The following is a 26410-nucleotide window of genomic DNA, read 5'->3' as shown; positions in this document are numbered from 1 at the left end:
CAGAAGCAGCTATCCAGACCAGAGGGAGGATATTAATTAACATTCTCTTTGTCTCCCTGTCTGCCTGGGCCCATTCAAAAGTCTCTTAAAGATGTATTCCAGGATTTCTGGTTGTAAAAGTGGGGCTGGCGAGTCAAAATGGCTCCCTGAAAATAGTGTGCAATGTCTTGTAGGTGCCAATGTGATCCGTGTCATCAGAACCACTCATTTTCTAACTTGTAATTTAATGGCTGTCTGAGGTACGATAGTGAATCAGCTTAGATATTATGAATATATAAATAAGATATTACACATATCTCTCTCTGTCTGTCTCTCTCTGTCACCGTCTGTCTCCCTGTCTCTCTGTTTGTCTCTCTGTCTGTCTCTCTGTCATCGTCGGCCTCTCTGTCTGTGTCTCTGTCACCGTCTGTCTCTCTGTCTGTCTGTCTCTCTCTGTCAATTCAAGTCAATTAAATAGGTACTTCATTGGCATAAACTAATGGTTGCCACAAATGCCAAAGCAATCATGCTTAGGCAGCAATAGTATTACAACAAAAACACTGTAATACAATTAGCATGTAGAATTGTACAAAAAAAAGAAAACAAATAATCTAATAATTGAACCAGAAATGTACATTATGGGTGTAATTGTCTCTCTTTTGCAATGACAGGCCCGGACATATTCAGCTACGATGTCAACTGTCTAAATTTTCGCCTAAGGAAATGCACATTTTCCTCTTAACAGATTTTTTAAAAATCCTGGCATTTAGTTTGTAATCATACATAGAGCAGTAGTGTAAATTGTTGTTCATTTTCACCTTCCCTTGACACACAGTGTTTAGAAAGTATTTTGTCTTTGATCGTCCACATTTTTTATGAAGTTGTGTATCTATTTCATTGTCTCTGTCACCCTCTCTCTCTATGAACTTTTCTCTCCCTCTGCCTCTCAGTCTCTCTCAGTCTGTCATTCTCTGTCTATGTCTGTCATTCTCTGTCTCTCAGTCTGTTTTTCTGTCTGTCTGTCTCTCTCTCTCTGTCAGTCTCTGTCTTTCTGTCTGTCTCTGTCTCTCAGGGACACGATGGTAGAGCGGGCACAGTGATGAACACGGACAAGTCCCTGTGAATGAATGTGGTTCCTAAACCAGTCTGCTGAACAGAGATTGTAACTGCAAAAGTCACGTGTTCAGTCCGTCCTCCAGAGGCCCCTGTGTCCTGCTGGGTTCGGCTGTGCCTGGCCCTGGCCTGCAGTGATTAACAGAGCCGTTGGGAGCCACCAAAAGCCTCCCAAACCAGGCTCCAACACAGCGCCGTGTCCAGGGGTCCTCAAACTGTAATCCAGCCCATGTCCAGAACACACACAGGTCCGTCTGGAGACTTCTACACAGTACTACCACAGCTGTTCCTTACTAGCTGATATGATAGTAATATTTGGTATGTATTATAGTATTTTTAGCATTGTTATTATTTACTACTTTATTGTTAGTATGTATTATATAATTTTTAACATTGTTATTATTTACCACAGATATTATTGTCAGTGTTTATGTGGTTATTTACCTCCATCGTTGTCTTTGCCATCACTGCAGCCTGTCTCCATGGACGTGTCACATCCTGTTCCTCTCCAGCCCAGCTGACACACGCAGTACCAGCCATTATTACCCAGGGTGCACCTGCCATTCCCATTACACAGACCAGGGCAGCCTTCTGTTAGAGAGAGGAGGGGACATGGGGTCAAATACACAAAAGAAGTAGAACAGACACCAACAAACAGAAGAGTAGAGCTGGCTTGTTTGTTTGTTTCGTAACAGTGACAATGTACATACAAAAATGAGGGTTCCTCAAGGGTTCTTTATGAAGACTGAAGGTTACATGTTTAACCTTAATGAAACAAAGATTTCACTTGAGGGGCTCTCTTCTTCACTGTTCTCAAAATGTCTCTCTGTACTTTTAGGGATCATTAAAATTTACTACTAGCTAATTGCAATATTTTGGACAAAATTTGCTCATAGGGGTTTTCCTACATTCTCAGGGAAAGTATCATTCCAGTTAACAGAATGTGTTGGATCTTGACCATATGTAATCCATTTGAGGATTGCCTCTGATGTTGTCCAGTTATACAACCTTCTGGACAATAAATCAGTCAGTTTTTTTTTAATTCTCAGCTGTTTCGGAGTTTTCAGCTCAATAACCCAATAACAACCCATGTGGACTTTAAACAATATAATCACAGACCAGAATAAAACATGAAAAAAACTTGTAAGGTTCTTTAAAAGGATCTATACAGAACAGATTTTTCAGATTGTGTTCTATAAAGAACAAACATAAAAGGGTTTTTACCAGGGCTGTAGCCCCAGTGGAACCCTACAGTAATGAATGAGTATTTATAGAAATGTAAGAAAAACCCTTTATAGCATCAAACTGATTCCATTTACAAGCTAATGAGCATGGCTCTTAACAGAACCTTCTAGAAGGAACGCACATTCTTCTTATGTTACAGCTTGCTGCTCTGCTGAGTAAAACTGACTTATTGCTACTGAGTTGAGATGTTGTTCCGCCTGGCTCCTTAATGAAGGCATTAACTGGACGTTCCTCTGAATAAAAGCATCAGCTAAATGACTTAAACCTACAATGAGAATGTTAAAACCAAACTAAAAGGGTTTCTTCTATGGTTACCAGCCAGAGATCCTCTATCCGCTACAACAGAGAGGAAAACAGATTTTGCCACCGATTTCCGTTTCTCATCGTCCCCTCAGTCTTTTATGGGGGGGGGTTTGTTGTCGCTGATATTATTTATTTCCCAGATAGAGTATATCTTCAGTAATACTAAGGCCACTTAAAGATTTATAAATTGGTCAGGGAGCACTTCTAATGGAGCTGAGCTGAAGGTGATTAATATGATCCACCTTTAGTGAAGCTTCTCATATCGCCCAGCAGCACTATCAGAGATCGGGGATTCTCCTGCTCCAGATCAATACAGTCATTAATACAGAAAAAAATTGCCTATTGTTATCGCCCCCTCGCAAAGAGCACACTACTACACATAGACCCTCGTTAAAAGTAGTCCACTAAATAGAGATCAGTGCTCCACTCAAGACTCAGGCTAATCTCTGTTCTACAAACACTATAGAAAATTGCCCTTACACAGGGTGTAAATTATAGTTTAAATCTAAAGTCTAATAATTTTATCCAGCACATTTATGTTAATGATTATAATTGCACCGTATATAATTTGTTATTGTGTACAATTAATTAATATCCAAAACAACTTGCTGGAAATATTAGTGGATTTTATTTTATTACTACCTCTTTCTCTTCTGTCTTTCTATTTTTTTCTTCCCTCCCTTTCTTCAGGGTAGCAGTTTCTCTCCAGACTAGACTAATCAATAGGATAATCTCAGACCAGACTAATCAATAGGATAATCTCTTGCTACAGATACGCGTCATTCTCTCACTGTCACTAGGAGTCCAGTAGCGCTAAGCAGAAACACAGAGTTAGAACTCAGCGGAACGGGTCTGTCTGAACCCTAAACGCCGCAGAGGAACGGGTCTGTCTGAACCCTGAACCCCGCAGAGGAACGGGTCTGTCTGAACCCTGAACCCCGCAGAGGAACGGGTCTGTCTGAACCCTGAACCCCGCAGAGGAACGGGTCTGTCTGAACCCTGTGGAGGAACGGGTCTGTCTGAACCCTGTGTAGGAACGGGTCTGTCTGAACCCTGAACCCCGCAGAGGAACGGGTCTGTCTGAACCCTGTGGAGGAACGGGTCTGTCTGAACCCTGTGGAGGAACGGGTCTGTCTGAACCCTGAACGCGGCACAGGAACGGGTCAACAAAGCAGATCTCTGCTACACAAACACTGAACACTGTGTGTGTGTATGTGTGTGTTCTGAAGGCTTAGCAAACATGAAGGTCTCCTCTACATAGATTACACAACCTGTCTGTCTGTGTCTGCAGGTCTGTCTGTGTTTTTCCCTCTTTCAAGCCTTCAGCTTTTCAAGAACACATTCATATCAAAGGATTATTTCCCATCCTTTCATTTGTTCCTCTTTTCTCGCTCATCTCCCACTCTCTTCTTCTCTATCTCTCTTCTTAGCATTTTATCGGCTGTCTTATGAATTCAACTCGTCCCAAGATGAGGAGAATGAAAAGAGAAAATCTGGAGCTAGTAAATCGAAAACCCTGACTAGCTATGTGGTGGCAAGGAGAGAAGAGAGGAGAGGAAAATATTGGGGGAAAAAGAGGAGAGGAAAGGAGAGAGGGAAAGAGAGGAGAGGAAAGGAGGAGGGAAAGACAGGAGAAGAAATGAGAGAGGGAAAGAGGAGAGAAAAGGAGATAATAGGGGAGGGAAGGGGAGATGGATTGGAAGAAATGAGAGATGAACGGGGACAGAGAGGAGATGAACGGGGACAGAGAGGAGATGAACGGGGACAGAGAGGAGATGAACAGGGACAGAGAGGAGATGAACGGGGACAGAGGAGATAAACAAGGACAGAAAGAGGAGATGAACGGGGACAGAGAGGAGATGAAAAGGGAGAGAAACAGGAGATGATTGAGGAACGTGACTGGAAAAAAAATAAACAGCATTTTGATCATGTAGAATATGTCAATGTTCTGTGGTAAGAGGGACAACTGTGATTCACAAAAGAGTTTTTTTCAGTGTTATGATTAAATAACTGCAAATATATACACTCACCTAAAGGATTATTAGGAACACCATACCAATACTGTGTTTGACCCCCTTTCGCCTTCAGAACTGCCTTAATTCTACGTGGCATTGATTCAACAAGGTGCTGAAAGCATTCTTTAGAAATGTTGGCCTATATTGATAAGATAGCATCCTGCAGTTGATGGAGATTTGTGGGATGCACATCCAGGGCACGAAGCTCCCATTCCACCACATCCTAAAGATTCTCTATTGGATTGAGATCTGGTGACTGTGGGGGCCATTTCAGTACAGTGAACTCATTGTCATGTTCAAGAAACCAATTTGAAATGATTCAAGCTTTGTGACATGGTGCATTATCCTGCTGGAAGTAGCCATCAGAGGATGGGTACATGGTGGTCATAAAGGGATTGACATGGTCAGAAACAATGCTCAGGTAGGCCGTGGCATTTAAACGATGCCCAATTGGCACTAAGGGGCCTAAAGTGTGCCAAGAAAACATCCCCCACACCATTACACCACCACCACCAGCCTGCACAGTGGTAACAAGGCATGATGGATCCATGTTCTCATTCTGTTTACGCCAAATTCTGACTCTACCATCTGAATGTCTCAACAGAAATCGAGACTCATCAGACCAGGCAACATTCTTCCAGTCTTCAACTGTCCAATTTTGGTGAGCTCGTGCAAATTGTAGCCTCTTTTGCCTATTTGTAGTGGAGATGAGTGGTACCCGGTGGGGTCTTCTGCTGTTGTAGCCCATCCGCCTAAAGGTTGTGCGTGTTGTGGCTTCACAAATGCTTTGCTGCATACCTTGGTTGTAACAAGTGGTTATTTCAGTCAAAGTTGCTCTTCTATCAGCTTGAATCAGTCGGCCCATTCTCCTCTGACCTCTAGCATCAACAAGTTATTTTTCGCCTACAGGACTGCCGCATACTCAATGTTTTTCTCTTTTCACACCCTTCTTTGTAAACCCTAGAAATGGCTGTGCGTGAAAATCCCAGTAACTGAGCAGATTGTGAAATACTCAGACCGGCCCGTCTGGCACCAACAACCAGGCCACGCTCAAAATTGCTTAAATCCCCTTTCTTTCCCATTCTGACATTCAGTTTGGAGTTCAGGAGATTGTCTTGACCAGGACCACACCCCTAAATGCACTGAAACAACTGCCATGTGATTGGTTGATTAGATAATTGCATTAATGAGAAATTGAATAGGTGTCCCTAATAATCCTTTAGGTGAGTATACATTACCATTGAAAAGTTTGGGGTCACTTAGAAATGCCCTTGTTTTTTAACATAAAATGATCAGAAATACAGCGTAATGGCAGATTTTTTATAGAATACCTACATAGCCTTTCAGAGGCCCATTACCAGCAACCATTAGTCCTGTATGCCAGTGGCACATTATGTTTGCTAATCCAAGTTTCTAATTTTAAAAGGCGAATTGATCATTAGAAAACCTGTTTTCAATTACATTGGCACCGCTGAAAACGGTTGTGCTGCTTACTCCCTACATAGTGCCCTCCTATTAACCAGAGCCTCATCCGCCCTGGCCTAAAATGCCAAGCATATAGACAACAGGTTGTCAGTGCACATTACACCCTATTGTTCAGGGATCACTGAGACCTCATGGCTGCACTGTAATCTAAACACGTATCGCACTACTTTTGACCTGGGCTCATGGCTGCACTGTAATCTAAACACGTATCGCACTACTTTTGACCTGGGCTCATGGCTGCACTGTAATCTAAACACGTATCGCACTACTTTTGACCTGGGCTCATGGCTACGAGGGGTCTACACAGGAGACACTGAGCCATTTGGGCCTCAGTTCAAGTCTCTTAGTTCAAATCTCCAGCTCAGAGAGAATTTGGCAACTTCAAGAGAAACAGCCCTTGTTGGATCATCAGCACAGAGCCGGCTGATGATCAGCTGTTTACTAACAGGGTGGATAAAGAAAGATGTGCTGGGTGTTGGCATCGCCTCAGCCTTCCACTGGCAGAGAAAGGACCCTGATAAAACCCTGGAGGAGCACCGCGCGATGTCCACACACTTAACCCCACCAGGCTGGGGCAGAGGAGGGGAGGGATGACTGGGGGAGAGAAGTGGAGGTGGAGCAAGAGGGGGGGAAAGTAAAAACATGAGGAACAGAGAGAAAGAGGGAGAGAAGGAAAGAGAGAGAGAGGGAGAGAGAGACAGGAACAGAGCGACAGACACATTATCTGGCGTTGAGACCCGCCCTCTGGCTGTGCTGCACCAACCAGAGCATCAGGTTGTTTAATTAGACACCTATCAGATATTCCACACAGCTGAACATCATCCATAATGAATACACCCGCTTGAACTCCTCCCTCTATACTCCCTGATACTCTCACTCTTCTTTATACTTCCCTGGAAAAAGAGAGAGAGAGACTTCATTCTACCAGGAGCATGGGTGAACCTCAACTGACAAATGTGAATGAATACAAAGAAATGAAGCAACACAATGGCACATATTTAGAGAATTAAACCTAGAATGTGCAATAGATTCTGACTGACACCTCCAGGTTGTACAGCAAAATGTTTGAGACCACAGTCGTGAAACAGAACCGTGGAGAACCCGAAGTACCCAGGGAGGACTCATAGTGGCGTAGGAGCAGGAGGAGAAGTGGAGGAGGAGGAGGAGGAGGAGCAGGAGGAGAAGTGGAGGAGGAGGAGGAGGAGCAGGAGGAGAAGCAGAGGAAGAGGAGGAAGCGGAGGAGGATGAGGAAGAGGAGGGGAAGGATGAGGAGGAAGAGGAGGAGGAGGAAGAGTAAAAGAGGGAAACCAAAGGTGTGATTCAGCAGGCAGGTCTGACACAGTGTGCTGAGTGTAAACTGATAGTCAGATGACCAGATAAGACCACACCTCCAGGTGGTGACATGGGATGGAGGTACATGGTGAGGAGGAGTGGCTTGTAGATGTGAGTGAGGAATGCTGGGTAGAGTAGTTGCTACAATGAGAGGAGGGCAAAGTACAACATGGATGGGAGGTGTGGGTGGATGGGTGGAAGATGTGCCGTACCTTTCACTACCTTATCCAGATAGTGAGCTTGGGGAGATAAGAGAGACATTTAGGGACTGAACAATAGCAGAGAGGCCAAGTGTTAGTATAAACCACAACACAACGGAGCAGTGACACAAACAGACACATGCAGTACAAGCAGAATAACACGCAAGCCAACGCAAGACCAGAGAGAGAGAGAGAGAGAGAGAGAGAGAGAGAGAGAGAGAGATGAGAAAGACAGAGCAGGAGAAAGATGTGTAGAAAAGAACATTTCAATCCGTGTCCCAACTGCAGCCGTCAGCAGAATACCTCGGAGAGTTTTTCCAGAAGCCACCAGAGACACAAGTGTTTTATTAGAAGCCTGTTTAATATCACCGCTGTGCTGTTCTGACAGAAAGGCCAGAGACACTGCAAGGGCAGAGACACATCTAATCTCCCAACACCTGTCTAGTCAATGAGGTCATTAGAAGTGGTCAGAGGTTCTGAGGAAGCCCCGCCTCCCACTTTATCAGCACCACAGGAAACGGAGCGCGTCTCTGACTCGCTAACGAGGAGGTTTTTAAATGAACATATTGTGACAGTGAACAGGCAACATAGCTATACTTCAGGCAGTGTCCGGAACATCACCCTCAGCCCGTGGGTCCTGGTCAGAGGTGTACACTATTTACGGAATAAGGAGCCATTTGGGACGGTGACCCAGTGGAGAGAGTGTGGATGGGTGGCAATATGGCCCTCATAAAAGGAACATCAATAATGTAGACACATTGGATAAGTCATTAACTGACTGTCTGACTGTGGCCCTGTTCTCTCTGGCCTGGTTTGTGAGCTCCAGTACAGCTCCAAGATGGGTGATAAAACTATTTTCCCATGTCCCTGTCAGATATACTAAGTGAGAATGCTGGAGCTTTCTCCCAATATGATGAAAAAAATGTTTTATTAATTTTGACTTTTTTTTAACCTTTTGACTTGAACTCAACATTTCTGTGTGGGAGTTTGCAAATTATTTTTCGCTTTGAGTTTTTGTACAAAGGTGAAATGGTCATTTATTGTGCTGCTACTTCCTGTTTGAAGTATTGGTAGTTCTGATTGGCTGAGTTTGAGAACTAGAATTATTTTTGATTTGTAATAGTTGATGATAACAGAGAACAACTTGTGACATATGTCTGTATAATGTCTGTCTGTCTCTTTCTGTCTGTCTGTCTGTCAGTCTTTTCCATCTATTTATCTGAGAGAAAGACATAGAGATAATTAGAGAGAGATATAAGGAGATAAAGAAGGAATACAGGGAGAGTGGAGAGGGAATAAGAAAAGTGAGAGTAGTGTAGTAACACCTGAAGCCAGCCAGTCAGTCTCCTCATCACTCTCATTGCTCTCTAGATGGACTGTTAGTGGACGACATATGAAGCCCCAGGCTGTCTTTGCCGTCAAACCAACCCAGCACTGACAGAGCAGTGGGCTACCTCCCACTCCCCAGCAATCACAGTGGATTCAACGAACGCAAACAGCATAACCACGTGTGGCAGGAGAAGTTTGTCTCAAGCTTGAAATAGCAAATCACTGGAAAACCTTCTGGGGTAAAGGAAAGTTAGCCATCAGTTATCTTGACCTTGTTTGCACGAATACTCTGCAGCACAGATTCAGAGTTGAATCTGTTGAACCCTAACCCCCTCTACTGCTGTCCAAAAAGGGCCGTAGCAGATTATTTAGAATTATTGAGGTGTAAAAACTATTAGAATCAATGCTAGGCGTATATAAACTGAATCTGACCCAATGTACAGATTAAATAAGTCTGCCAGTCAGTGCCCTAGACTCAGGGATATTTGTCTTCAAGGACCGGAAACAAAGTTTGCCCCGTTAAATACAATGACTAAAATGTTCTTCAACCGATCTTCTCCTAACAGTTCCCCCAAGCGGTACTACTGCTTCGTAACAAAGCAAATAAAACACCACCCTGTTGGGAATCGCCAGTCGTAAGGAGGGGGGGAGTACTGAACCAAGACACGGCTCATTCCCACATTAAAAGGCATGAAGAAGAGTGGTGTCAGAACCCTGAGCAAACCTGGTCATGCTACGCCGAGTTGCACGAGGTAAATCAAGCATGCCCCACCCCCACACACCAACACACCCGCCAAGCCCCCACCCGGAGCCCCGCCCCTGGTAACCGGAGCCCCGCCCCTCGTCCTACCGATGCTGCAGTGCTCTCCGTTCCACCCGGGGCTGCATTCACACCTCCCCTCCTTACAGGTTCCGTGCTCAGTGCATCGTGGGTGGCACGCCCGCTGGTCACACCCGGCGCCCACCCAGCCATCGTCGCAGCGACAGGTGCCCGACACGCAGATGCCATGGCCGCCGCAGTCCGCCGCACAGATCTCTGACAGGACAGGGGAAGGAGAGGAGGAGGAGGAGGGGAGAGGAGGAGGAGAGGGGAGGAGAGGCGAGAAGAAGAACAGAACTAGGAGTTATTATGAAAAGAGAAGGGCTGGACACACTCCACTACCTGGTCTGACGACCACTGAAAGGCATTCCTGCACCTCATAGGGGGCCAATCCCTTCTGACAATACAAATCTAATAAGGCCATTACAAAGACGGACACGGGCTGAGGGGGCCATAGCAGCCTGGATTCTTTTCCTTTTTCCCATCTTTGTCACATTCCTCCCATTGTTCTGCGAGGAGGGGCCAAAAACTAGGAGAAAATCCAATTTGAACCTTCCATAGTACCGGCAACACATGCCCCATTTAATTAAGAGGGCTGAGTGCGTGTGTAATGAAGCTAGATGTAGCTCTCTATCACAGCTTACCAAATACCACTCTATTCCTTATAGAGCGCACTTCCTTGCCAAATCGCCAATTGAAAGTGGAGCTTGTAGTGGGTTACCATCTGTTTATAATGGAAGCAACAGACAGTAAGTCAGTCAGTCAGTGTGCCAGCCAGCCAGCTAGGCAGTCACACAGCTAGGCAGTCAGGCAGGGGTTCGGGGTGAGGATGAAGCGGGGCAAAAAGCAATTTGAAATGTTGTGAATCACACCTGGGTGCCAAAATGTTTAAACGCATTCGTACATTCGTACAACTACAACAGAGCATGCCCTTAAAACAACTGGACACCAATGTTAACTACAACAGAGCATGCCCTCAAAACAACTGGACACCAATGTGAACTACAACAGAGCATGCCCTCAAAACAACTGGACACCAATGTTCCAATTCAGCTGACATACGCAGTGTTTGGAAACCCAGGTTTCACTAACGCAGTAGCATTGCCCTTCAATGTGAGTCCACAACGCTGAACTTTAGCAGCCCACATTGACACCAGCCCTAAATCAGTTAATAAGTTAATTACTAGTTTGTGCAGCAGGCCCTTCCAGCATTGTGTTTCTAATGCAGTGGGTGAGCTCTTCCTCTCAGCCAGTAACCAGAACATTGCATTAGCAGCTTTACAACCTTTAAAGGAACAATCCACAATTCTCTCTTGCTAATTAGAGAGAGGGGCTTTGTTGAATTATGCAAATACCCTTAATTTCACATGCAATTTTTCAATTAGCGGGAGCGTCTGTCCATACAGCTTTTTATTCACTGCTTCTTAATGTAGTCTGGGACACGCACACACACACACACACACACAGACACAGATACACACACACACAGACACAGATACACACACAGATACACACAGACATACACACACACAGATACACACACAAACACACACACAGATACACTCACACACACACACACACACAGGCACAGATCAAAGAAATTGTGAACACACAAACACCAATATTCACAGCCATGGATCCAAGAGAGTGCAAAATAAAACACACAAACACAAACTCCATCAATAATGTACATTCTGAGACTAAAACCTGGAAAAATACATCATTTTATTATAACATATGGCCTAAATACCTATTATAACATATGAACTAAATACCCATTATAACATTTGGGCTACGTACTAATAAAGAATATGGGCTAAATACTTATTATTACATACAGTATGGGCTAAATACCTATTGTAAATATGGGCTAACTTCTTATTATAACATATGGTTTAACTACTTAATATAGCATATCACCTAACTGCTTAATATAGCATGGGCAAAAACCCACTTATTATAACATATGGGCTAACTACTCAATATAACATATGGCCAAATGACTTATTCTGATATATGGGCTAACTAATTTTGTCTTATGTGGGTATATGTAAATTGTATATTCAAAGCACAACATTAATGCAGCAATTTAATTCAACACAGTGATAAAATGCCAACATAACACTGTAATCAATGCCAAAGTAAACCCAACAATGAAATCACTTTAGCATTGTTCGGCATCAATATAAATATTCTATTGCATGTGAAGTGTCCTTTAAGTGGCTTATGTGTCAGTCTTGTCCACGTTGTCCATTCTTTTAAATGTGTTTCATTAAACTGTCCAGGTATTTAAATGTCTAATGAGGGTTGATCTCCTGACTGGTTTCTACAAAGAGGAGCAACACCCTGGCAATTAATGGAAATCTTATCCCCAAAAGTCTCCATTACCTACGCATAACAAAACTGTTGAAACCTAGTAGCCCCAGTCAAAATATGGTGAATCTTGGGCTTCAGCTTTGGACAATCTGAACAAGCTACCACAGAATGTCAGGGATATTACCTCAGTGCATTCTTTTAAATCTTACCTAAAAAAACATTTTATAAGAGAGCTTTTACAAAACTGTAATAATTGAGATTCTATATTCCTTTACTAAAAAAAAAAATATATATAATATACATAATGATCATCATCTTTTTCTTCCGCTTATCAGGGGCCGGGTCGCGGGGGCAGCAGTCTAAGCAGAGATGCCCAGACTTCCCTCTCCCTAGACACTTCCTCCAGCTCTTCCAGGGGGGACACCGAGGCGTTCCCAGGCCAGCCGGGAGACATAGTCCCTCCAGCGTGTCCTAGGTCTTCCCCGGGGTCTCCTCCCGGTGGGACGGGCCCAGAACACCTTCCCAGGAAGGCGTTCCGGAAGCACCTGAAACAGATGCCCAAGCCACCTCAGTTGACCCCTCTCGATGTGGAGGAGCAGCGTCTCTACTCTGAGCTCCTCCCGGGTGACCAAGCTTCTCACCCTATCTCTAAGGGATTGCCCGGCCACCCTGCGGAGAAAGCTCATTTCGGCCACCTGTATCCGGGATCTTGTCCTTTCAGTCATGACCCAAAGCTCATGACCATAGGTGAGATTAGGAACGTAGATTGACCGGTAAATCGAGAGCTTCGCCTTGCGGCTCAGCTCTTTCTTCACCACGACAGACCGATACATCGACCACATTACTGCAGAAGCTGCACCGTCTGATCCGTCTGTCAATCTCCCGTTCCATCCTTCCCTCACTCATGAACAAGACCCCTAGATACTTAAACTCCTCCACTTGAGGCAGGAACTCTCCACCAACCTGAAGTGGGCAAGCCACCCTTTTCCGACTATGGACCATGGCCTCGGATTTGGAGGTACTGATTTTCATCCCCACCGCTTCACACTCGGCTGCAAACCGTCCCAGTGCATGCTGAAGGTCCTGGTTTGAAGGGGCCAACACGACAACATCATCCGCAAAGAGCAGAGACAAAATCTTTTGGTCCCCAAACCTGACACCCTCCGGCCCCTGGCTGCGCCTAGAAATTCTGTCCATAAAAATTATGAACAGAACCGGCGACAAAGGGTAGCCCTGCCGGAGTCCAACATGCACTGGGAACAAGTCTGACTTACTGCCGGCAATGCGGACCAAGCTCCTGCTTCGGTCGTACAGGGACTATCTGCCGTATTCTCCTCTCCAGTACCCTGGCATAGACTTTCCCGGGGAGGCTGAGAAGTGTGATCCCCCTATAGTTGGAACACACCCTCCAGTCCCCCTTCTTAAAAAGAGGGACCACCACCCTGGTCTGCCATCCCAGAGGCACTGTCCCCGACCGCCACCCGATGTTGCACAGGCGTGTCAACCAAGACAGCCCCACAACATCCAGAGACTTGAGGTACTCAGGGCGGATCTCATCCACCCCCGGTGCCTTGCCACCGAGGAGTTTCTTGACTACCTCTGTGACTTCAGCCCGGGTGATGGATGAGTCCACCTCTGAGCCCTCATCCTCTGCTTCCTCAATGGAAGACGTGACGGCGGGATTGAGGAGATCCTCAAAGTACTCCATCCACCGCCCGACGACATCCCCAGTTGAGGTCAACAGCTGCCCACCTCTACTGTAAACAGCGTTGGTAGGGCACTGTTTCCCTCTCCTGAGGCGCCGGATGGTTTGCCAGAATCTCTTCGAGGCCAGCCGATAGTCCTTCTCCATGGCCTCACCGAACTCCTCCCAGGCCCGAGTTTTTGCCTCCACAACCACCCGGGCTGCAGTCCGCTTGGCCTGTCGGTACCCGTCAGCTGCCTCAGGAGTCCCACAAGCCAACCAGTCCTGATAGGACTCCTTCTTCAGCTGGACGGCATCCCTTACTTCCGGTGTCCACCACCGGGTTCGGGGATTGCCGCCTCGACAGGCACCGGAGACCTAACGGCCACAGCTCCGAGCGGCCGCTTCGACAATGGCGGTGGAGAACATGGTCCACTCGGACTCAATATCTCCAGCCTCCCTCGGGATCCAGTCGAAGCTCTGCCGGAGGTGGGAGTTAAAGATCTCTCTGACAGGAGACTCGGCCAGACAATCCCAGCAGATCCTTACAGTACGCTTGGGCCTGCCGAGTCTGTCCAGCTTCCTCCCCCGCCATCGGATCCAACTCACCATCAGGTGGTGATCAGTTGACAGCTCCGCCCCTCTCTTCACCCAAGTGTCCAAGACATACGGCCGCAGGTCAGATGAAACGACAACAAAGTCGATCATCGACCTACGGCCTAGGGTGTCCTGGTGCCACGTGCACTGATGGACACCCTTATGCTTGAACATGGTGTTTGTTATGGACAAACTATGACTTGCACAGAAGTCCAATAACTGAACACCGCTCGGGTTCAGATCAGGGGGGCTGTTCCTCCCAATCACGCCCCTCCAGGAGTCCCCAGTCGAAGCACTTTCCAGCACCCCTCCCAGAGACTCCAAGAAGGTTGGGTACTCTGCACTGCCTTTTCAGTTTCCGTGTCCAGGGATTGGGTTTTCTAGGCCCTCGTCTTCGACTGCCGCCCGATCCTCTCTGCACCGGCCCCTTATGGTCCCTCCTGCAGGTGGTGAGCCCACGGGAGGGCGGCCCCATGTCACTCATTCGGGCTGAGCCCGGCTGGGCCCCATGGGGAAAGGCCCGACCACCAGGCACTCGCATACGAGCCCCAACCCTGGGCCTGGCTCCAGGGTGGGGCCCCGGCTGCGCCATTCCGGGCGACGTCACGGACCTCAAAATTTTTCTCATCATTAAAGGGTTTTGAACCGCTCTTAGTCTGACCTGTCACCTAGGACCTGTTTGCCTTGGGAGACCCTACCAGGAGCATATAGCCCCAGACAACATAGCTCCTAGGGTCACTCGGGTACTCAAACCCCACGTTAAGGTGGCAGTTCATGTATATATACAGTACATGAAACATTTAAAAGTGCTATTCAAATAAAGTTATTATTATTATTATTATTATTAATCCATGATGTCTAATTTATTAGAACATGCCAAGAAAACAACAAAATGGCCACACAGCCACAAACACACACACACACACACAGAGACACACACACACACACACACACCTACACACACAGACACACACACACAAACACACACAGAGACACACACACACACACACAGACACACACACACACAAACACACACAGACACCCACACACACACACACACATTCACACAGAGAGACACAGAGACAGATTACTTTAACAGCAGTGGCCATACTAATGGAACATGGACATGTACTGTACCCCAACAGACGGGGAGACAACTGTTCAGTTGGAATGAAGGGGAAGAGAGGAGGGGAGAAAGGAGGAGGGAGAGTAGGAGAGAGCGGAGGAGAGCAGGGAGGAGAGAGGGGAGGAGAGCAGGGAGGAGAGAGGGGAGGAGAGAGGGGAGGAGAGGGGGGAGGAGAGGGGGGAGGGGAGAGGGAAGGAGAGAAGGGAGAAGAGAGGGGAGGAGAGAGGGGAGGAGAGAGGGGAGAAGAGAGGGGAGGAGAGAGGGGAGAAGAGAGGAGAGGGGAGGAGAGAGGGGAGGAGAGAAGGGAGAAGAGAGGAGAGAAGAGAGGGGAGGAGACAGGGGAGGAGAGAACGCAGGGACCTGACTGTTCCACCCAGCCAGACCCATTGATGGACAGACACTGTGTGACAGCTCCGTCACCACGGTTACCAGACAGAGCAGATAAGGCCGTTATTCACATCAGAACCCATGAAACAAACTCTTCCTGTTGTCCAGCGGTTCTAACTGGTCCACTGACTCTCTGACCGGCACTGGATGAATTGGTTAAAACAGGATGGACAGTGGATTGTGGCTGCTTCAATTACTTCAAGTGAGCAACCTGGAGAACCTGGGCAATTTGGAGAACCTGGGCAATGTGGAGAACCTGGGCAACGTGGAAAACCTGGGCAACGTATAGAACCTGGGCAACCTGGAGAACCTGGGCAACGTGGAGAACCTGGGCAATCTGCCAGCGTTCAGACACCCATGAATTCCATCTTGCACCACAGAATTTTTGAGGACAATGCGAGACCATCTGTCAAAAGCTGGATCTTACAACAGGACAAGGTGCCAAAACACACAGGCAAATATACAACAGAATGTCTCAAAAAGACCCAGAGCGAGTCAATATCAGCAGAATATATGATCTGGACCTGTAGTCTATATCAGCAGAACCAAACTCATTGGAAAATATGTCCTGCCTTTGAGTCAGTGGCCCTCATTCATGAAATGTGCGTATGATCAAATTTCATCGTAAAATGATTGTACAATAATGTCACTGAAAGAGCTGGTATTAATCAATATTATCTTTGTCGTATCCTTATGATCAAACTCACATCTTGTCAGAGACAATGCAAACAAACGTCAAAAAATAAGAGCACACTCGCAATAAGACCGACATAATCACGAAAAACAACAATCATTACAGCCTCAGTAACAACAACCACAATTAAGGTTATAATAATAGGTCATATAAAATAAGATGACAAGGAACATCACACATACAAATGTACCACAAAATTAACTATTGAATCACCACAGTAGGCTATTATTTGTTCTGCAATTTCTCTCTTATTTCTGATTTTCATGCGTTTCTAAGGTTTGAAATGCCTTTGTGTGTGTAATGCAGTAGACAAATAAACTGGCTTTGCCTTGCTTTTCCTGAGTCACTCAGGTCGTATCAACATACTTGGAGATCATAAATGGTCGTTATAATTTCAGTGGCTGGCATCATGATTATCTAATAGGTCTTAAAGTGACTAATGAGAGGATAAACAAACCAGTGCTCTTTTAAAGGACTTCGGCTCTGGGCTGAGACGGGAAAGTGTTCCGTAACTGCACTGATATTGTCATGGAGAATGACGAATGGTTAATTAGCCATTTTAGGCTGTAATTTATGCTGAAAGCTGTCAATTCATAGATTGTTGATCGCCACACCCACATAAATTACGGGTGTGTCATATGTAAATAAGGACGGTTCAGCGCATTCTCACGTCCCCGGCTTTTTTACGATTTATCAATCTGTGATGACATCTACGCTCATTTCGACCAGGTGCGACGGTTTCGTGAATCACACTTACAGATCAGTGTAAGACTCTCTCAACGTTAGAATCTGAGATATTTTCTGAGGTTTAATGAATGAGCACCACTGTGCTGTGATTAAGTTTTATTCTGGGTGGCCATGCTAGCATATCCTCACTGCCTGGCACAGACCTTCACAACACCCCCGTCCCTGATAGGATGGTCATGGCCCCTCCCACTGGGGTGATAGGTTGTCTGGAAGACTCAGATTTAAATGGTGGTGTATGATTCAAGGCTCTCCCTTCACTCTTTGTGTCTGTGTGTCGGGGAGGGTATGTGTGTGCGTGGGTGTCTGTGTGTGTGGGGTGAGTGTGTGTGTGGTGGGGCGGGTCTGTGTGTGTGGGGGGGGGTGGTGTGCGTGTGTGTCTGTGTGCTTGTGTGTGTGTGTGTGTGTGTGGGTTTCTGGATGTGGGATGTGGGTATTTGTAAATTTTCATCCAGAGTTGATGGGCTGACAGGCTTGTAGAGAGGAATAAGATTAGCCCCAGGAGAAATCTCTGTAGTCTGATGTTGAATCATTCCTTCCGCAGTAGGATGTGTTCAGAACATCAACATGGATCAAAGCCTCTTGACATGCACCATTGTAATGTTGAGTCATACTTTAGTAAAACATGTTGAGCAAGTAGAACACAGAAAGGGATCTACCTATTGGCTTGATGTATTCATGTGTGGGCTGATTCATATCTCCCATGTGGATAAAGGACAGTGAACCTGATTCTGATTCATATCTCCCATGTGGATAAAGGACAGTGAACCTGATTCTGATTCATATCTCCCATGTGGATAAAGGACAGTGAACCTGATTCTGATTCATATCTCCCATGTGGATAAAGGACAGTGAACCTGATTCTGATTCATATCTCCCATGTGGATAAAGGACATTCAATCTGATTCTGATTCATATCTCCAGTCCGACGGATAAAGGACATTCAATCTGATTCTGATTCATATCTCCAGTCCCACGGATAAAGGACATTCGACCTGATTCTGATTAATATCTACAGTCCCATGGCTAAAGGACATTTGACCTGATTCTGATTCATATCTACAGTCCCATGGCTAAAGGACATTCGACCTGATTCTGATTAATATCTACAGTCCCATGGCTAAAGGACATTTGACCTGATTCTGATTAATATCTACAGTCCCATGGCTAAAGGACATTTGACCTGATTCTGATTCATATCTACAGTCCCATGTGGTTGATGGACAGGATATGAAGAATTCAATCTGCTTTGTCAGTGTTTCCCAATCCTGGTCCTGGGGATCCCAGGGGGTGCACGTTTTTGTTTTCACCCTACCACTCACACACCTGATTCAAATGTTACCCTACCACTCACACACCTGATTCAAATGTTACCCTACCACTCACACACCTGATTCAAATGTTGCCCTACCACTCACACACCTGATTCACATGTTACCCTACCACTCACACACCTGATTCAAATGTTACCCTACCACTCACACACCTGATTCAAATGTTGCCCTACCACTCACACACCTGATTCAAATGTTACCCTACCACTCACACACCTGATTCAAATGTTGCCCTACCACTCACACACCTGATTCACATGTTACCCTACCACTCACACACCTGATTCAAATGTTACCCTACCACTCACACACCTGATTCAAATGTTGCCCTACCACTCACACACCTGATTCAAATGTTACCCTACCACTCACACACCTGATTCAAATGTTGCCCTACCACTCACACACCTGATTCAAATGTTGCCCTACCACTCACACACCTGATTCAAATGTTACCCTACCACTCACACACCTGATTCAAATGCTGCCCTACCACTCACACACCTGATTCAAATGTTGCCCTACCACTCACACACCTGATTCAAATGTTACCCTACCACTCACACACCTGATTCAAATGTTACCCTACCACTCACACACCTGATTCAAATGTTGCCCTACCACTCACACACCTGATTCAAATGTTGCCCTACCACTCACACACCTGATTCAAATGTTGCCCTACCCCTCACACACCTGATTCAAATGTTACCCTACCACTCACACACCTGATTCAAATGTTGCCCTACCACTCACACACCTGATTCAAATGTTGCCCTACCACTCACACACCTGATTCAAATGTTACCCTACCACTCACACACCTGATTCAAATGTTGCCCTACCACTCACACACCTGATTCAAATGTTACCCTACCACTCACACACCTGATTCAAATGTTGCCCTACCACTCACACACCTGATTCAAATGTTACCCTACCACTCACACAGCTGATTCAAATGCTGCCCTACCACTCACACACCTGATTCAAATGTTGCCCTACCACTCACACACCTGATTCAAATGTTACCCTACCACTCACACACCTGATTCAAATGTTGCCCTACCACTCACACACCTGATTCAAATGTTACCCTACCACTCACACACCTGATTCACATGTTGCCCTACCACTCACACACCTGATTCACATGTTACCCTACCACTCACACACCTGATTCAAATGTTGCCCTACCACTCACACACCTGATTCAAATGTTACCCTACCACTCACACACCTGATTCAAATGTTGCCCTACCACTCACACACCTGATTCAAATGTTACCCTACCACTCACACACCTGATTCAAATGTTGCCCTACCACTCACACACCTGATTCAAATGTTACCCTACCACTCACACACCTGATTCAAATGCTGCCCTACCACTCACACACCTGATTCAAATGTTGCCCTACCACTCACACACCTGATTCAAATGTTACCCTACCACTCACACACCTGATTCAAATGTTGCCCTACCACTCACACACCTGATTCAAATGTTGCCCTACCACTCACACACCTGATTCAAATGTTACCCTACCACTCACACACCTGATTCAAATGTTGCCCTACCACTCACACACCTGATTCAAATGTTACCCTACCACTCACACACCTGATTCAAATGTTGCCCTACCACTCACACACCTGATTCAAATGTTGCCCTACCACTCACACACCTGATTCAAATGTTGCCCTACCACTCACACACCTGATTCAAATGTTACCCTACCACTCACACACCTGATTCAAATGCTGCCCTACCACTCACACACCTGATTCAAATGTTGCCCTACCACTCACACACCTGATTCAAATGTTACCCTACCACTCACACACCTGATTCAAATGTTGCCCTACCACTCACACACCTGATTCAAATGTTACCCTACCACTCACACACCTGATTCACATGTTGCCCTACCACTCACACACCTGATTCACATGTTACCCTACCACTCACACACCTGATTCACATGTTGCCCTACCACTCACACACCTGATTCACATGTTGCCCTACCACTTTGCACCTTTTGGGGTTTCCAGGACCAGGATTGGGGAAACATTGTGCTAGTAATTGGATTATTTATGCAGATGCAGTATATCATTTACATAAACGTAGCCATCATAGATAACGGTTCTTTTCAACCACTGACCTGTGGAGCAGTCATGTCCGGTCCAGCTGGGGTCACAGCTGCAGGTTCCGGTGTCTGTCAGGAAGGCTCCGTGTCCAGAACACTGGTCCATGCAGGAAGCCCGGGTGCTTTCGCACCCTGCCCCGCCCCAGCCCACAAAGCAGTGGCACTCCCCTTGCACACAAACCCCCCGCCCAGAGCATGTAGGGTCCAGGCAGTCCACTGGGAGAGACGAAGAAGGAGAGGAGTTACAGACAATCACACAGAGGGACAGGCAGCCAAAGAGACAGGCAGCCAGAAAGACAGCAAGACAAAGAGACAAATAGACAGGCATTTGTCATAAGACAGAGATACAGGCAGTTTGAGAGCCACAGAGACAGCCATTCAGATGGACAGTCAGAGAGACAGCCAGTCAGAGGGACAGTCAGAGAGACAGCCAGTCAGATGGACAGTCAGAGAGACAGCCAGTCAGATGGACAGTCAGAGAGACAGCCAAACAGATGGACAGTCAGAGAGACAGCCAGTCAGAGGGACAGTCAGAGAGACGGTCAGCCAGGTAGCATCAGTGCGAGGGCTTAATACATGAGATGTGTGGAGAAGGGAAGCCTTCAAAGAAACATGCGTTCATGACACAACAAGGGATTCCCCCAGATTCCCAGGACCCCCAGTTATACATTTAAAACCTATCTAAATCATCAAAGACCAATCTGGCGTTATTGATCCGTTTAACATTTTACAAATTGCAAAGAATGGAAAATATTATTTTTATCCCTAAAATAAAAGGCTCTCCCTTCGATTGGAAGTGCTGGACCAAAGCCAAAGACAAGTGCATTTGTATTATAATTTTAAACTGAGGAATGTTAGTTTGAATTTCAACTCATAATTCCTTTAACGACCAATGACCTATTTGGCTGAAAGTCTGGAACAGACCCAGGTCCCTGCAGCTTATACTCTGGATCTTGTGGGTCTCCTTGAAGAGACCAAAATTAACTCTACTTCAACCAAAAAACCCTGCCAGGAACACCAAGGGAACTATTTTATAATGTGAGAAAAATCTATAAATGTGAGAATGTCTGAGTTGTTTAGATTTCATGTGATATATTTAGTACACTCAGCATTAGCTACATAGTCGCAGTTTTAAAATAAATGAAATGATTTTAAAACGTTATTCCTAATTTCCTCGTATAAAGCCTTTTAACTGGCATGGTACAGGCCAGCTTGTCAGAAGGAGGAGACAAGTGTGTGTGGGTGGGAGACGAAAATGGGAAAAGAGAAGAGGAAGATGCCTAATGTTCCAGCATTCTGGATGCACAGCTCCTCCGTAGCGCTGTAATGTTAATAACCTAAACCAGCTCTGACAGCAGCCAGGAAGAGGAAGTGGACTGTGATGTCCTGTCTGTGTGCCATAGGACACACTGTTCCCTACATAGTACACTACTACTAACCAGGGGGGGTGACATTAGTACCCAGCTTAGAAAGATGAGCACATGGGATTAGAGTGTTTTTAGAACGCACACACTGTGGAGAGAGCCTGAGGATGTTCTGTTAGCGAGAACTCCAGAACACTATATTACGTATTCCAGTTTACTGCCTGGTTAAGACACTACAATATGTATTCCAGTTTACCGCCTGGTTAGAACACTACACTATGTATTCCAGTTTACTGCCTGGTTACAACACTACACTGTGTATTCCAGTTTACTGCCTGGTTAGAACACTACACTATGTATTCCAGTTTACTGCCTGGTTACAACACTACACTGTGTATTCCAGTTTACTGCCTGGTTAGAACACTACACTATGTATTCCAGTTTACTGCCGGGTTAGAACACTACACAGTGTATTCCAGAAAATGTCTAAATGGCAAATTTATTCCAGGATATAAGTCTAAATGGCTTTCATACTACACAGCCGGACCTCTTCACAGCCAGGCTGTGGTACTTAATATGGCTCTCTGTTTCCCATAGTGTGTACTACTTCAGACCTGAAGCCCATTTCCTAAGCAGTAGATCAGGGGTGTCAAACTGGTTCCACGGAGGGCCGAGTGTCTGCAGGTTTTAGTTTTTTCCTATGAATTGGTTCCCAGTTCAGACCTAAACAACCAAGTGAGAGTAGAAACTACCCAATTAGTGACCTAATTCATCAATCAAGTACAAGGTGAGAGCGAAAACCTGCAAACACTCGGCCCTCCATGGAACCAGTTTGACACCTCTGCACTAGATGATAGGGCATCGTTTGGGGCAAAGCCGGTCCCCTACCCTCCTCTCTAGATCCAGATGGTTTGGGTGCCCAGCTCAGAGCGGTTCAGAAAGCAGGGAGATCAGGGGTTTAACTGACAACACTCTCTCTCCGGGCAATTAATCAAACTGGCTGAAGGTCACAGGAGAAGAAAGGTGGAGGTGCTTCGGGGTCCTCTCTGCATTCTCTTATGTTCCCCATCTCTGATGGAATAGGGGCTACAGGGGCTAGCGGATGTCAGAAAGCACCATCTATCAAACTCACAGTGGCCATTACTCATGTTGAAATGAGAGGCGGCTGCACATTGACAAACACAATTGCTTCAATCTCATCCCCTCCCCTCTTCTCAAACCAGTCTCGTCAGCCCCAGACAGCCAACTGTTGCAGCTGTTAATGGTCACACTTTGCCTCTTCGCACATTCAGGTTATTGGATTTCCAGACAAGAAAGGCGATTGTTTCATGTGGTTAATGGAACACTATGGACCCTCTGTTCACACATGATGCAAAGCAGAGAGAGAAGGAGAGAGAGAGATGGAGGGTTGGGAAAGACAGAACGAGAGAGAGATGGAGGGTTGGGAAAGACAGAACGAGAGAGAGATGGAGGATTGGGAAAGACAGAACGAGAGAGATAGAGATGGAGGATTGGGAAAGACAGAACGAGAGAGAGATGAAGGATTGGGAAAGACAGAACGAGAGAGAGATGGAGGATTGGGAAAGACAGAACGAGAGAGAGAGATGGAGGGTTGGGAAAGACAGAACGAGAGAGAGATGGAGGATTGGGAAAGACAGAACGAGGGAGAGATGGAGGGTTAGGAAAGAGACAGCCTGAGAAAGTGAGAGACAGAGATAAAGTTAATATTGGCTAAATACAGAGTACAAGTTGGATATTTGTGGGCTGGAGTCCAAGCCAGCACTTTCTGTCATGTTCACTCTGTTTACAGAGGAACAGGAAAGGTTAAAGCCTACATCTCAGACACACTGTGTTAAATAACCCCTAGCGCAGCATCTCAGACACACTGTGTTAAATAACCCCTAGCGCAGCATCTCAGACACACTGTGTTAAATAACCCCTAGCACAGCATCTCAGACACACTGTGTTAAATAACCCCTAGCACAGCATCTCAGACACACTGTGTTAAATAACCCCTAGCACAGCATCTCAGACACACTGTGTTAAATAACCCCTAGCGCAGCATCTCAGACACACTGTGTTAAATAACCCCTAGCACAGCATCTCAGACACACTGTGTTAAATAACCCCTAGCACAGCATCTCAGACACACTGTGTTAAATAACCACTAGCACAGCATCTCAGACACACTGTGTAAATAAGCCCTAGCGAATCCGTAATAACAATATAATAAGAATAACCCATCACCAAATGGTCCCAGTTAACACAAGGGCACTCACACCCCAGTGGGCTCTGTTGAAAAGCAGGCCACAATGCAGGGCATAGGGTGTCATTTGAGACGTAGGATTGGTTTGAGTGTGTTGTCTGTAGAGTTGAACAGACGACCGGAGCAGTGACAAGGACTCTGAGGGGAACTGGAACGTCATGATTTTTAAAATACATACCTCTGACAGACGAGTTAAATTCAAGGACATATTACGTTCAGATTTCCAGGAAGACATCCTTTTGAGGCTTTGCTATTCTAAGGAATACTGATCTGAGGAAATGACTGTGCTAGCTGACATACTAGCATTTGAAATTTTGACAGCCTTCCCTTTCGTTGAGTTCCCTCTCTTGTTCTGGACAGCACAATCTTCTTTCAGGGACAGCAGGGGATTTTCAAGGACTGTATTCCCCTTTTAAAGTCCAGATCGCTTGGCCATATTGAAACCTCACCCTCTTCACAGTTGTCTCCTTTGTAACCAGGGTTACAGATGCATGTTCCCATGATGCAGGTCCCGTGGTTGGCGCAGGTGACGTCTATACACTGGTTGGTCGGGACATGGCACTCCCCGCCCTTCCAGCCACTGTGACACACACAACGCCCCTTCAGGTACTGACCGTTCCCACTGCAGAGCACTGGACAGGATGCTTTGTAGAGAGACAGACAGACGCAGACCGAGAGGGTCACAAAGAGACAGAACACAAGTTTGAATGGCCTCTATCAATCTCTAAGTTATGACGGTTATGACAGATGACTCAGTGTTATGACCACTATAACAGATGACTCAGTGTTATGACCACTATAACAGATGACTCTGTGTTATGACCACTATAACAGATGACTGTGTTATGACCAATATAACAGATTACTCTGTGTTTTGACTGCTATAAAAGATGACTCTGAGTTATGACTACTATAATATATGACTGTGCTATGAGCACTATAACAGATGACTGTGTTATGACCAATATAACAGTTTACTCTGTGTTTTGACTGCTATAAAAGATGACTCTGTGTTATGACTACTATAATATATGACTGTGCTATGACCACTGTAACAGATGACTCTGTGTTATGACCACAATAATAGATGACTGTGTTATGACCCCTATAACAGATGACTCTGTATGACTACAACAACAAATTATTCTGTTATATATCTATATCTATATATATCATAGCTTTTCTGGCATGAAATGGTAATATTTTGTTGATGAATGGTTATTGAAACAGAGCCAGTTATACAAAAACATGTGCAGGTCATCCTAATGTAGAGAGGCAGTTACGTAAAGGACCATACAAACCCTTTATGAAAAATAACTTCAAAGTGCTGTCTCAACTGGGCTGTTTACATCAATAGTGACATTTCATTTCCTATCTGACACCCAGCAGGAAGTCATCCGTTCAATAATGTCCAAAGAACCGAAGAGAGAGAGGAGGGAGAACCGGAGTACAGAAAGAGAGAGAGGAGGGAGAACCGGAGTACAGAAAGAGAGAGAGGAGGGAGAACCGGAGTACAGAAAGAGAGAGAGGAGGGAGAACCGGAGTACAGAAAGAAAGAGAGGAGGGAGAACCGGAGTACAGAAAGAGAGAGAGGAGGGAGAACCGGAGTACAGAAAGAGAGAGAGGAGGGAGAACCGGAGTACAGAAAGAGAGAGAGTAGGGAGAACCGGAGTACAGAAAGAGAGAGACAAAAAGAGTTCGAAGACAGGCTGTCTCACCTCTCCCACAGTCAGGTCCTCTGAATCCTAAGAAGCAGTGACACGTCCCCGCCACACAATCGCCGTTGCCATGGCAATCACTGGGACAGTCATCAATCGAGTCTGTGGGAACACATTAAATGTAATTAATTAAATTTTATTAAATGTAATTTACACTGCCTTTTTACTTTTGACACCAACTGATCTCACAAAGTGCTTAGCATTTTCTC

The 26410-nt window shown here is 45.7% G+C and overlaps 1 protein-coding gene across 2 annotated transcripts in view; it reads right to left on the bottom strand.

Moving 5' to 3' along the window:
* tenm4 (teneurin transmembrane protein 4) overlaps positions 1 to 26410 on the bottom strand; it is a 276917-nt gene that overhangs the window by 88968 nt on the left and 161539 nt on the right. Inside the window, exons 11-16 of one of the 2 annotated variants that reach the window (XM_013135886.4) lie at positions 26202 to 26303; positions 24933 to 25127; positions 20869 to 21069; positions 9852 to 10037; positions 7685 to 7711; positions 1537 to 1683 (exon numbers count right to left, since the gene is read on the bottom strand). In XM_013135886.4, coding sequence (XP_012991340.2) covers positions 1537 to 1683; positions 7685 to 7711; positions 9852 to 10037; positions 20869 to 21069; positions 24933 to 25127; positions 26202 to 26303 — 858 coding nt within the window. The remainder of the gene's footprint in view (positions 1 to 1536; positions 1684 to 7684; positions 7712 to 9851; positions 10038 to 20868; positions 21070 to 24932; positions 25128 to 26201; positions 26304 to 26410) is intronic. The other variant, XM_029120114.2, reaches the window with a different exon arrangement.

This window comes from Esox lucius, chromosome 1, assembly GCF_011004845.1.
Source record: "Esox lucius isolate fEsoLuc1 chromosome 1, fEsoLuc1.pri, whole genome shotgun sequence".
Lineage (NCBI taxonomy): Eukaryota > Metazoa > Chordata > Actinopteri > Esociformes > Esocidae > Esox > Esox lucius.
The sequence above is the reverse complement of the archived record's forward strand: the minus strand, read 5'-3'. Positions and strand labels throughout refer to the sequence as shown.